Consider the following 14,088-nt stretch of genomic DNA (forward strand, 5'->3'; position numbering starts at 1 on the left):
TATATATAATTATATATATTATAATATATATATATTAAATGAGATAATTGGGATCTGTAGTGCTAAGGCAACTATCTAACATCACGTGTTGATAGAAAGAAGCTACTCTCGCCTAATGGCTTGCTTCGCGAGTTTTCAATCCTGAATCGATCAACTACTAAAATGTTGGATCTATTGTTAGGCTTCTTATCGTTAGGTCTCTTGTGGATCACAGTCTCATTCAACTTATTTTAACCAAATAATAAATAGAGAACAATTCCCCTCCTCCCAAACACATGCACCGTTAATACAGTATATGAAAATCGAATCCACGCCACTGGCTTGATACCATTTGTGGATCATAACTGCTAACTAACTATCTCAAAAGCACGTGCTGATAGAAAGAGCGTACGCCGCACAGCATGTGCTGATAGGAAGAGCGTACCCATCGCACTTAAGGCTTAACCACAGTGCTCGCGGGTTTCGACCTGACTTAACGCATTTGGACATTGAATCTATTGTTGAGCCTCTTGCCATTAGATCTCTTGTAGACCGCAGTCCCACTCAACTTATTAGGCTCACTCAACTCAACTTATTAGTCTTCTGAGTCTATTGCCACATGGCAAAAAGTTGAACCTGTTTTAGCCTTAATAATAAATAGCCAACAATATTATATTAAATTTTTTATTTGATCAAGGAGCATAAATTTAATTAGTTCCATTTACATATATCATTTAGAGTTCAGTTACTATACCAACGATAGTACCAAGCGCTTAGTGCTATCGAGTTTTCTGCCGTTAGATCTACTTCTTTGATCATTTTTATCCGTTAGATCATATATACTATTCAACCAACCATCCACTCAAGCTTAAGGGACCACTATCATCCTAACAGCACATCCATCCATTTAAGAGCCGAAAATCTAATAGCACCAAACGTTTAGTAATATTAACAATATAGTAGCCTAATTCTATCATTTATATGTGATGATATAAATTGCAAAACCTAAGTAGGAGGGTAACAGTACTTATGATGACAAGTATGTATCACATGGCTTTGAGCGAATAATTCCAAGTAGTGTTGTTTTTGAGGGGAAAAAAAAAAAAGGTTGTTGTTAATTATACGCTACGGACATAGTATAATTGTACATGCTTAACATTCTTATTAGTGCACGTGATTAAGTGTGTACATATATAGGTCAGCAACGCGTAGATGAGGGTCAAAAATACGAAATGTGCTAACTCTTTCCTAACTGAAAATTGACAACAAAATTTAATTGGATGCTAAATAAGCACTATTTATTTTTATGATTTATAATTTAATGATAGAGATCGATTTGATTCTAAACAGTATTGCTTACAATTTCATGGACATGTCCGTTGGTATACTGTTTTAAAATTTTCGAACAAACATACAAATTGCTGTTGCAGTTTACAAGTGAAACGCACTAATTACTACATACTATACCGACCGGAACATTAGGCTTAATTAAATCATCAAATAGTTTGTATGCGTGGTCTCTGCTCTTAAAATCCTATTATCATCTCCTTAAATATGTCCGATTAATTAGTAAAATATATGTCGGCGATGCAATTCGAAAACAACTGCATATATAGTTTGAAGTTGCCCAGGTAAATTATGAATCTGCATAATCTATGGCTACAAAATTTAATATTTTAAGATTCAAAAATTTGTAGAGAAGATGCAGTGGCGGAGGAAAAAGTAATATATATATAATAATAATAAAAATGATGCATTCATTGCGATAAAATATTGTACCGTCCATCTTATAAATAGCCCACCCGCTGATTAGTATGGTTGTCTGCGACGACGACAGAGTTAGATAGAGATAGAGCAAGATAACGCTCTACCCAATTGAGCTATTTTCGTTTACTGAATTTTCTCTGCGAATCTCCTGCTACACCATCCCTTCCCATCCCCATCCCTCGCGGCTCAGTTGGCTTCAATGGACGTAGACTTCTTTAATTCCTCCCCTGAGGCCCAAATGGAGTTCATGGACATGATGGAGAAAGTGACTTCCCTCTGTGATCAACCCATACGCGACTTCCCTGAGCTCCCCGCAACTCCACTTCCCCACTCTCCCCCACCAGTTAATCTATGCGGTCCCCAAACTGCTCCTCCACCCTTCCGCTGTGGTGCTGCGCAGGAGCAGTTTGCGACCCAGCCCATGTCGTCGGCGGCCGCGATGCGGGAGATGATATTCCGCATCGCGGCGATGCAGCCGATCCACATCGACCCGGAGTCGGTCAAGCCGCCGAAGCGGCGCAACGTGAGGATATCCAAGGACCCGCAGAGCGTGGCCGCGAGGCTGCGGAGGGAGAGGATAAGCGAGCGGATTCGGATACTGCAGCGGCTCGTCCCCGGCGGCACCAAGATGGACACCGCCTCGATGCTCGACGAGGCGATACACTACGTCAAGTTCTTGAAGACCCAGGTGCAGTCCATGGAGCGGGCCGCGGCCGTGGCGGCGCAGAGCGGGGGGACCGCCCGGGCGTTGTCGGCGGCGGCATCTTCGGCACCCGTCGCCTTCTCCGTCGACGGGAGTTGTTACCCTCAGTGGGTGTTGGACCAGGGATTTGTTAGTACTAACCGTTCGTGCTGAGTTGAATTATGAAGCATCTAGTATAGTAGAATTAAAAAGTTTGTACTTCGACGCGTTAAGAAGGGTTTTTGAACTGATGAGTTCGTGTACTTCATGTTGATTAGTTGCTATCATGTGTAAATTGAGCTTGTGCTGATTATAAATCTCTTCTTTATGATTAGCGGAAAAAAATTATAACTGCATGCATAAGGCTCTCTTACTAAATTTTGAAATTAAAAATAAAATGGGTGTCAATCAATTTAGATGATCGATCGAACCATGGAAAAGCACTACCTCTGCATGCAATTTTGACTGTGTACGAAGCTGACTAGTCAACTAGTACGACTTAATAATTACTCGTACGAAATTAAATTTGGGAGCGAGTGGGAGGAATGCGTTGCAAACAAGTTAAGGGAATTTTGTAAAATAGTATTTTCACCCTTGCGATTGTGATTGTACCATTAATGGGCCAAATATTTATAATTTATTATGAGTGGAAAACGTATATAGTACATTTTATTTGTTCTTGCAAAAACCTTTCACATCAAATTATTTTTGCTCACAGTAGTAACACATAAATACATTGATACAGATCCTTCAGATTGCTTACAGTTGTGTTAAATCTACGATCTACTCTGGATAGTAAGCCTACATTCTATTAATTAATTCAAAAGTTATCTTTTTATTATAGATCTTATCATTTTTTTTTAATAAAAGCCAAAAATAGTTGGCTAAATCCAGAAGATTATTGGACATATAAGAAATTGTAAAGATAACAGCCCATATTTAATTATAGACCTAGTATTTCTATAATTTATTTGCTATATGTATACAGGGGATTCGGATATATGCTTATCTTTTACATCGATGGGAGCTTCACGTGAAGTACCGATTTGAGAGAGATTTCTACTAAAAATGCACTTTTTGAAACTAAAGAATAGAGGTATTCAGAGTTAATGCTAAGATACATACATTTTATCCTCATAAATAGATTTTAAAGTTCATACATATATTCCTGAAAATAAAAAAAAAAAGTTAAAAATGTATGTAAGTTATCTGAACTATACACTAGTTTGAATTAATCACCCAACCTTTTGAAAATCTTGATATTACTATTCAACCTTTCAATTTATTTGATTTCAGTTAGTCAATAATAGTTTGACTTTAAAATTTAAGTTAATAATTTATTTTAATAAATTTGTTGTTGGAAAAATTGGATGAAATATATTAATTAAATCCGTGAAGATAAACAACACCTGTAAAAATAAAAAAACATATTTCAATTTTGAAGTCAAAGTATCATTGACAGACTCTAATCAAATAAATTAAAAGGTTTGATAGTAAAATTTAAATTTTAAAAGGCTGGATAGTCAATTCAAAATGATTTATAATTCAGATAAATTTTGTACGTTATTATCTAAAAAAAAATATTTGACCCCTATGTATGATACAATAATTGCACTGATGAAGATCCATACCACTAAAACTTATTTTTTATACCAGCCGTCGTTTAGGCAAGTTCCATGAATTCTCTTGACTTGGTTGGAAAAATATATAGTATATTTTATATTTTATACGGCTAGGGCTACTATTTATGAGTATTGACTTTATTGTACTAATAAGTATTTAGCCTTTAAATGAAGAGATACACGGTTAGGATGATAATAGTCCCCTAGCGTGAGTGGGTGGCTGGTTGAATAGTATAATCTAACGGGTAGAAATAGCCAAAGGGGTGGATCTAATAGCCGAAAATTTATGAGTACAAAATAGTTTATACTCATAAAAGTATAATAGCGGACTCTTTTTATATCAGTCAGTCATTTTAATTTTTGGGATTATATTTAATATATTTTTCAAAATTTTAAAAATATCTTACTTATCTTGGAGGATCAAAATATTCTTTTTGATTTTAAAAAATTTCTTCTAATAGCTCAATTTTTTCTAGTGTTTACTAATGGGATTGAATTTTAGAAGTATATTTTGACAGTTTCGTAATAAATTTGAAGATTTTGAATAGTAATTAACATGGGGTAAATAAGCAAACTTCTCTTAAAATTTTTTGAAAGGCCTAAGCCCTCATGACACTCAGTAGGATATATAAGATACTTTACCCAAATATTAATTTATCTTATTCTTGGAAAATGATTCAAAGGATCAATATATTTTGTACTTCTAGACGTTCAATTGTACTCCTGATCTATTGAACACTACAAGTTTTTTAAGCAAATAAAATAAATATATTAAACAAGATATTTACGCTTGCATTGAAACATACCTTATGACGGACACACTATATTTGTTTTTCACTCTCTGATAGTTGTATAACTCAGTATCTAAAGTACTATAAATTAGAATAACAAGGAGAAAAATATTAGAGGGATCACCTAAAGTAAAATGTCCAACCAATCCATAGCTTTACATTGGTTTTTTCTTTTTCGAGTTCCATTAGATTTCCTATTTACTCTATCCTCTAGACCAAGTACAACTTAATTTTAAAAATAATAATAATAACATCATATACTAGATCTACTCAATCTTTATTTCTGTAAAGTGTCCAGTACTATTTACCTATTTACTTGGAGCTAGCGAGTTACAATTAGAGTTTTGGTTGTTGAGGGATCGGAGCTAGGAGATGGCTTTTAAGGCGAGTGAGTCCATCCTTCCGTGGTAATCGTACGTCGATGTGCTTTTCAACTCGTCGTCCTTGCTCGGCCTCGATCGTAAAGATGATCCTACCGGTACATGCACGGAAAATTGCTCGAATAAATAATCCGTGGGAAAACATGCGCGTAAACAAAATGAGACGTTGATCATATTGGTTGATTAACAATGTATCGCATTATGTTCTTATGAGCTGCGTAAAATTTAGTTGGTATATATGTATATGTTACTTAAATTCGATATGTATATACGCTTAGAGAAACTTCTAAAATTCCTACTAGACTTAATTTTAATTGTTAGTTGCTTATATACAAATGCATCCGGATTTATAATATTGTCTTTGGTAAATATAATTTTATTCTCTTGCTAAGTGTCGTTATGTTGTTAAAATTAAGTTTTTAATCTGGGGTGCATGCGTATTTCATATGCACACATACACAAGCATACACTTGTGATGCATATGTATAGCTCAATTATGTGCACTTAACATCATTAATAATTGAAATCACAAGTTCTCCATATTTCATTCATCAAAATCTACATATATAATCAACTCGATACCAAAACATAAGTAATAATACAAAGTGAGACGTATGACACATAGAAAAAACATTATACCTTCGATAAAACAAAATAAAGAGAGAAAAAAATAACATATCCTCACTCTGCGACCCATTCAGACACTCATGTGACGCCATCAATGGAGCCAGGAACCATGTGCAAAGGAACTGGTGGTCCACCAAATCTTCTCCTAATTGTTATAAATGGACACTCACCAACTTAGACTCCTACAGGGAGGACCACTCGTTCAGTTACCTTTCACATAACTAGTTCTAATAGATATTCCATTTACCAAACTTGTCCAATTTATTAGGAGTTTGACCCAGGTGAAGAGCGCAGTAACAAACGTAAAAACAAAAAACTCCTAATGAAGTAGTAGACACCAAGATGGTCACCGCATTCACGAACTAACAAGAACGAGTTGACATTGAATGTATGTACCTTCAATCTTTATTGTGTTGGTGCAGCTTTCACCTGTGTTGGACTCAGTTAAAAAAACTTGTTCAGGAAATCTTCGAAACACAACAAGAAGGCTAATATTCACATCTTCAAATTTGATAGGAACAGAGTACGTCAATATTATATTGATATATTTCTCTGCTTCTAAAGTATATATTGATTATTTTTTAAAGAGTTAGATATTGAAAAGTTGGTCTGGTAATATCAAAACTTGGTTCGCGAATATCATCTCCCACCCACTAGTAGTTGAGATTGTCGTATCCTATCTCCGTGTATTACAAGCACACGAAAGCTGGATTGACCTACACGAGTCGACAATAGGAAATACGATTACATGATCGTACGTACAATTTTCCATACAAGCGTCGCAGCAGCGCATCGCTATCGCAACAACCATTGACCTGAGTAAATTCTCCTGAATAAACACAGCCCTAGAATTTGCCTTAGGATTTCATTGAATATGCCTATACATCCCCCCTAGCCGAAGGGACAGAGGAACCAAAGAATGTATACACAGCAAAAATTGTGCAATGCGTCCCTACACTCCCCAACCAACCTAATCTATATATCTATCTCCATGCCCATCTCTCTCTAACTCTTTATTTCTCAACCCCACCACATACCTTTGTGCTACAGTTGCTATCTCTATCATTGGTGGGGATCTTCTTGCGGAATGTTAGGTTCGATGCAATGAACCGAGCTAATTGGGTCGTGAGCCCAAATTTGGTTTTGACAAGTCCACTCTATTATGTGGGGTGTTGGGATCTCGATTGGTTCGATCACATGGGCCGGTTACTAGACCACTATTTGGGTTGTTGACCGTTGCTCTCTCTCTCTCTCTGTCTCTCTGTGTTTCTCTCTCTAAATTATTATCTGCACGAGTGTGTNCATCTGCCGTTTTCAAGTTTAATGGTGTAGAAGTATTCAAATCAGATAAAATTTTGATATAAAATTCTTTATACTATCTATAACAAGATCAATATTTCTGATCGAAAATTTTAATGCTATATCATCACTTTTTATAGGATTTTTATTTTCAGCCGTTAAACATTATTGCTTTTAAATCCTTTCGATTGCTAGGTAAATGATATTGAAAAATCACAAAAATTATTTTTTAGAAACTTCAAATACGCTAGATCAAGTCTAACGGAGCTGATCGTCGATTTAAAAATTCTATCACGGAAAACGGCTCAGGAGCACGGAGACCTCCGTGCTCCTGAGAGCACAGCAGCCTTGCTCATATAATAATCTCTTAATATATGTCAGGCCCTGCATTCAATAATAATCTCTTAATATTAAAATCCAATTTGATAATATATATATAATTTATAATATCTAAAGATGACTGATTCTATGCAAGAAAAATATATATTATATTATTTAGATCTAAAATAGTCAAAGAAAACTCAACTGTAAATAAAGTATTATTGCTTGATTTTTTTTAAAAAAAAATAGTATTTAAAATTTATAATTTTTAATAAATAGTGTTGAGCTTATCGAAATCACGTTCTGAGTCGATTCTATGATCAAGCATCGAGGATGAAGGTTCTTGCAGGATACCATATTCTGGAACCTAAGAAGTCATGTTTTGGAACATAGATCAAGTTCCGAAACCTAAGAGGAGGGTCTGTAAAATCCAAGGGTGTTGAAAGCTTGTTTGTAAAGTCATATTCCAGAACCTCTTACTCGCAGAACATGAACATATTCAGGAACCAACCAACAACTCGCGTTTCAGAACAAGACACGTTGACCGTGGTAGACAAATCAAGTTGGATTCGACTCTAAATTGATCTAATCTTGTGCTTTAAGATTAGAAATGGATGAGAAACAACTGGTTAATTGAGGGCTTTTAAGCAGAAATTGATGACTAGAAGTAAACAAGAAGATCTGGATAGACAATGATGGTTATCGTTTTCTTTTTATTTTGGAGTTGTGTGGTTTAAAACCTTGTAATTCCTATTGTAAGATCTAGAGCTTGATTGTAAATTCTTTATTGAGAGAGAAAAAGAGCATTGAGAGAGAGATTCTTCCATCTATATTTACTCCTTATACTTGTTGTGCCACTGGTCAGTAGAATAAGGCATTGACGAGGTCTTGTTCGTGAAGTAGGTCGAGACATTATTAACCGAACAACCTAATTTTTTTTTGTCTTGTTTGTTTCTCAATTATTTTGTCGTTTTTGTGCTTATTTTTTCGATCAATCTCGTCAAATTTCTACACACAAAATTTAATTTTTCACTGCTCTATTATATCAAAAGGGTTTCCAGATGTGCTCTAATTTTTTTCTAGCCAGTTCTTTCGTATTCTATCAATTGATATCAGAGTTATCAAAATATATAAAATTAAAAATATTATTCTTTGATAACAAAAGCTTTCAAAGTTAAACGATTATTCCTATGACTTAATACGGCGGTATCAAAGTATAAAATCTTGAGTTCAAAATATCATTTCTCTACTAACTTAAGCTTTTTTAGAATAACAATAGTTTAGTATTACATAAAATTTCTCCTCTCTCTCTCTCTCTCTCTCTCTCTCTCTTCTCTCTCTCTTGTGGGGAATTGCATGGTGTGTGTGCGCGCGCGCATGGGAGCATGAATGGCGTATAGCGAAGGCAGGGCTGGTGATACAAGAACACTGTTGTCGACGCATCATGTGGAGTGGGGTCCACGTGATCCCTGTCGTCTTTGACCAATTCTTTTTATTTTTCTTTTTTATCCTTAGATCCGGACATCATGTGCGAACGAATACATAAACTAGATTTGGTCTCATCGATACACAGCACCGTCCCAACACGTGGCGCGACCACGTAGATGGGAACATATATGTATATATATTTGGTTATACGTTATTTTCACAAATTTATGATCGTTTTATTTATAGTGACGGTGTACATCAATCATACACTCCGAAATTGGATATATGAATAATATTACTCGAGTGCAAATGCATCATATTACCTAGCGAGTAGATGAGTTTGGATACTAGTATACAACTTTAAACTGCGTCTAAACTAATAAGTTTGAAAATGCGTTTGCCAAATGCACTTTTCTTGATGCTATAAATTTAAAAAGGGTTTAAAAACTTCTTTGCTCCAATTTTTTGAAATTTTAGCGAGGACCGCTAAAGTATCATATCTTGCACGATGATCATTAGTGACGGTTTTTTTCTAGCATTTTGTAGAACTGGGCATGAAAAACTTTAAAAACTTTCATATTTTTTCAAGTTTCTAAACAATCAAAGTTGGTGCTTTTAGATAACACATTTTATGAGCATTTATAAAGATATATAAATTTCTAAACTATGGCCCCATGGCAACGATATTTAGATTTTTGGTGGATCCATCGGTGGGGCTTCGTTTCCATGGGCCAAATTTGGGCCACAATTTGAAACTCTTATGTGCAGAATCTGGGCCTTGCCACGGGTAGAGCTTTTACCCGAAGATGTCCGCTTTACATATTTATATGAGTTATATTAATTTATTATTAAGAGAGCTAATTCTGATATTAAGAACTAGAAACTAGAAATGTCGAATTCCGCCACTAAAATAATCTGATATGCACATAGTAAAAAAATAACTTATGTTAATATCGCTTTCCTATTTACATATTATTAAATGTAATCCGCCACAATATACGCATGAAATTCTTCTCAACAATTGGGCCCGCCCAACTATTAGGGCCAATAATACATTTTATTTGGGCCTTTTTTTATGGGCCCATGTCGGTTCTGTGATAGCCCGTGTGTGTGTGTATATAGGCAATAATAGTTTGACTCGACCATTGTTCATCATCCACGAGATGGGTAGGGGAGAAACGCGGAGGCCCGAATCGAGGCTCGCTTCTACCGTGGAGATACCCGAGCGATCTAGGGTATCCCCCTCCCCCTTCCCCTCCCCGCTCCCCGACGCGGACGACGACGATCGCCGCCGCGGGCCTCGCCGGAACCCTAGATCGGAGACCCCACCGCCGCGGCGGCGCTCCCGTAGCCCCTATCAGGATCGCCGCCGTCGATGGTCCCCCTACCACGATCGCCCTTCTCGGAACGGCAAACCCTATGGCTCCCGCGACGACGACGACTCTGAGGAGGACGATGAGGAGCTCAAAGGTTTGAGCTACTTCGAGTATCGGCGCCTCAAGCGCCAGAAGCTGAGGAAGAAGCTTAAGAATTGCATATGGACGGCGACCCCGAGCCCTCCCCGGAGCGAGAGGGAGCAATCCGAGCTGTTCGATGAGCCCGATGGTGCGTCGGATTCGCCTGTGGAGGAGGAGGAAGAGGAGGAGAAGAAGGTAGAGAAGAAGGGGGCCAAGGAACGGAGTGCGAGCTCTGGATCAGATGAATCGGAGCGCAGCGTATCTGATTCGGAATCGGAAGATTCGAGGAGGAGACGGGGAAGGAGAAGTGGAAGAGGGCGGAGCCGGCGGAAGAGGAGGTACTCGGATTCGAGCGAGGACGCAAGCGAGAGGCGCTCTGATGAGGATTCGGGCTCAGAATCGGAGAGTTTGGATGATTCTTTGAGCGATGATGAGGATAATAAGCGGCGTAAGAGGAGGAGCAGGAGATCGGGGAGTAGCAGGCGGAGGAAATCGAAAAGAAGCACTAGTAGTCGCAAGAAGAGTAGGGCTAGTTCAAGCACAGGTGAGAGTGAGGAGTCCGATTCTAGCCCTAGACCCAAGAAGAAGACGACCTCAACAAGGAGCAAAAAGAGCAAACAGTCGAAATCGGAGAGCTCTTCAGACTCTGATCCAATTCCTGCTAAGGTTGATTCGAAGAAACCCGAGATCGATCCGGAAGCGCTTATGTTCAAGGAACTGATCGAAGCCCAGAAGAAACCTGTTCTGGAAAATGAGCCTCTCGTAGGGCCCGTTCCCCTCCCACGTGCGGAGGGCCACATTAGCTATGGTGGTGCACTTAGGCCCGGAGAAGGTGATGCCATTGCTCAGTATGTGCAGCAAGGGAAGCGAATTCCAAGAAGAGGAGAGGTCGGTCTCTCTGCGGAAGAGATCCAGAAGTTTGAGGGCTTGGGATATGTGATGAGTGGCAGCAGGCATCAGAGGATGAATGCCATTCGTATCAGGAAAGAAAACCAGGTTTACAGCGCGGAGGATAAGCGGGCTTTGGCTATGTTCAATTATGAAGAGAAGTCAAAGAGAGAACACAAGGTTATGGCCGACCTGCAGCGCCTGGTGCAGCGGCATATTGGCCAGGACATGGGCCCTTCCCATGATCCGTTTGCTCTGAAGGCTTCTGATGCTGCAGATGGTTGAATCATCTGTGCTAGCAATCTTGTCCATCGAGGTTCTTTAGGTATGTTGATTATTGTGTGGCTTTAGCATTTACGGTGTCATTCCTGGCTACCAGTTTATTTGTTTTGGCGTGTATCTGTAAGTCTTACATTTGAGTATTTCATGGTATAATTATGCTCTGCTGCCGTCATAATGTAGAACTACAGATTACGGTATAGTTGTGATTTACAATCATAAGAATGTTACTGCTATAACATCAATCATAATTACATTTGGAAATAATGGTATAATGATTCTCTAAATTGATTTACATTTGGAAATAATGTTACTGAATCTTGAGTTTGCTACTTGAACAGAGTGTGATGAATGGTGAAAACATGAAACACAACATCGAACCATCGCCGACATTGGTTATCGAGTAATAACTTTTGGTGATAGGAATTTACTGCTCTTATTGCTAGTAGCCGTAATTGACTTTGTGATGAGCAAGATTCTCTTTTAATTTTTTGAGAATATGACATGGATTGAACAAAAAATTTAATCAGCTCCACAGGTTGTAATGCACATGTTGAAAAATGAAAGTCATCAAATATAAGTAGTGTAGAACTATAAGCAAAAAAGTACTAGAACCATAAAAATGTTTAAAATTATGTAAGTAGAATCCTAATGATCAATCAGCTAAAAAGTTCTCAATCAACAAGTTGGAGATTCCCTATTGTTATTGCATTAAGTATATCAATTTTTACATGTGAATTCAAGGTTTATCTTTTTAGTTGCTCAAAAGTTTAAAGTTGGATGCTGTCAGATTTGAATGCTGGGAGAAATGGCCTCAGGAACTTTCATTGCAAAATGTTAGAAACTTTTGTTACCATTGAGGTTAATAGGGCTGCTGTGACATTCATCGTACTCCCCAGAAATGATGAAAACATGCCTCTGGGAGTTAAAAGGAGTTAAAATTCAGAAGCACTCAGCTCTCATTTAAACATAAAAATTTCTTAATTAGTTGTATCAACACAACGACCAAATAGCAAAATGCAATAATTAGCATTTGCTTATAGTTTTTTGCTGGTGTTCCAGATTTTTCTATTTAGTGATTGTAACTAGCAAAATGTTCTTTTATGACTGTTTTCCTGTTAGGACTGAATCATGCTATATGCTCTTTCTCAGAAGTTTAATACAGCGAAAATGAACAAGTGCCATTCTAAGATATTCCGATGATCAACTTAATTCCTTGCCCCCTGTATTCCCCTTCCCAACCACCCACCCACCCCCCCTCCGCTTGCTTTCCCACTTTGTTGTTACCCTTTTCCCCCTTAAATGTGATTCACGACCATATACCGTGCATCCAGTTGTCTTTATTTTCCTCTGAGAGCTATGTATCAGATAAATGTGATTCACGACCATATACCGTGCATCCAGATGTCTTCTTTTTCCTCTGAGAGCTATATATCAGAAACTTACTGAATGAGCAGTTTCAGAGTAATTGTCAAATAATAGAACAAAATTGCTAATTCATGCCAGCCAGTACAAGTATTTGGACAACGTATTGCAACTCACATGATCACATTAATGTTTTATTTGAATTTGTCAACTTTACTGGTTGCGCAACCTTATTCTTTCTTATGTTCATATTCCAAGATAGTTAACTGCAAAAGGTAGTGCAACCCTTGCTTGTATTTTGACTTAATTAATGATTCAGTTCTTTTAAAATAGGCGACAGATCTAGAAAAAGATTTTTCTTGTGCTTTTTCATTTTATTACTATGATTTACACTCTGTTCTTTCCTACTGCAGCTCATTTCTGGATTCTCTAATTCAGCTTTTGCAACATTCTGATCCAGAATTCTCTCTCCCATATTATCTGGAGTTGTATTATGTGCTATGTATTTTGCGAAACTCCCGTAATGGTTTTACTGCTATGGTGCTCGAGATAATTGTTATGTATTCGACCATTTACTATGCATAATATTTTGAAGAATTTTACTGTCATTTTCTCTGCGTCTCTGCTGTCAAATTGCTCGAGCACTAAACTATGGTGTTTGTAGTGGGTATTGCATCGCACCCAGATTTGTCTGTCGCTTACAGGCTGCTGCGTGATCAAACCGTGAATTGTTTCAAACGAAGTGTAAAGATTCAACAATCAGAACAATGCAGGGGTCGGTAATGGATTGCATGGTTCATATCTGTTTGATGTAATTGTTTTCAAATCTAATCCTGGGATTTTATATCCTTCAGCGCAAAGCAGTGTGCACCGCTGAACTACGGCAATGTTTGGTGTTGCTGATAATGGAATAGTCCTTCCTCAGGCTTAGTGTTTGTTGACAGCTATTTCTTCTCTACTATTGAACTCTATTTACTAGTTTTTAGAAAGGGAAAATTCTTTTCTCAACCTATTAGCTTTTTTTTCCTAATTAAAACTTATTTTAGCATGATATCTGATTGTGCCGGATGAAAAGTTTCAAATGAAAAGTTTGTTTAGCATCTGGAGTATTCACTGATTGCTGTTAAGGTCATTCAAGTTTATTCCTAGCTAACGTTTCTGAGCACAAGGGGTTGGGCACAAGGATTGATATTACCATCTCTG

General features: G+C 37.5%; 2 protein-coding genes across 2 annotated transcripts; both read left to right on the forward strand.

Moving 5' to 3' along the window:
• LOC109706705 (transcription factor HEC2-like) lies at positions 1,739 to 2,731 on the forward strand. The gene has a single exon (XM_020227668.1). The coding sequence runs from the start codon at positions 1,946 to 1,948 to the stop codon at positions 2,600 to 2,602; it is 657 nt and encodes a 218-aa protein (XP_020083257.1). The 5' UTR covers positions 1,739 to 1,945; the 3' UTR covers positions 2,603 to 2,731.
• LOC109705590 (NF-kappa-B-activating protein-like) lies at positions 10,050 to 13,684 on the forward strand. Its single transcript, XM_020226337.1, has 2 exons — positions 10,050 to 11,566; positions 13,299 to 13,684. The coding sequence occupies exon 1, from the start codon at positions 10,060 to 10,062 to the stop codon at positions 11,524 to 11,526; it is 1,467 nt and encodes a 488-aa protein (XP_020081926.1). The 5' UTR covers positions 10,050 to 10,059; the 3' UTR covers positions 11,527 to 11,566; positions 13,299 to 13,684.

Source organism: Ananas comosus, linkage group 2 (assembly GCF_001540865.1).
Source record: "Ananas comosus cultivar F153 linkage group 2, ASM154086v1, whole genome shotgun sequence".
In the NCBI taxonomy this organism is placed as follows: domain Eukaryota; kingdom Viridiplantae; phylum Streptophyta; class Magnoliopsida; order Poales; family Bromeliaceae; genus Ananas; species Ananas comosus.

Bases quoted from the DNA above. Each gene is read 5' to 3' on its own strand.
- LOC109706705 (XM_020227668.1), top strand. From the start codon at position 1,946: ATGGACGTAGACTTCTTTAATTCCTCCCCTGAGGCCCAAATGGAGTTC.
- LOC109705590 (XM_020226337.1), top strand. From the start codon at position 10,060: ATGGGTAGGGGAGAAACGCGGAGGCCCGAATCGAGGCTCGCTTCTACC.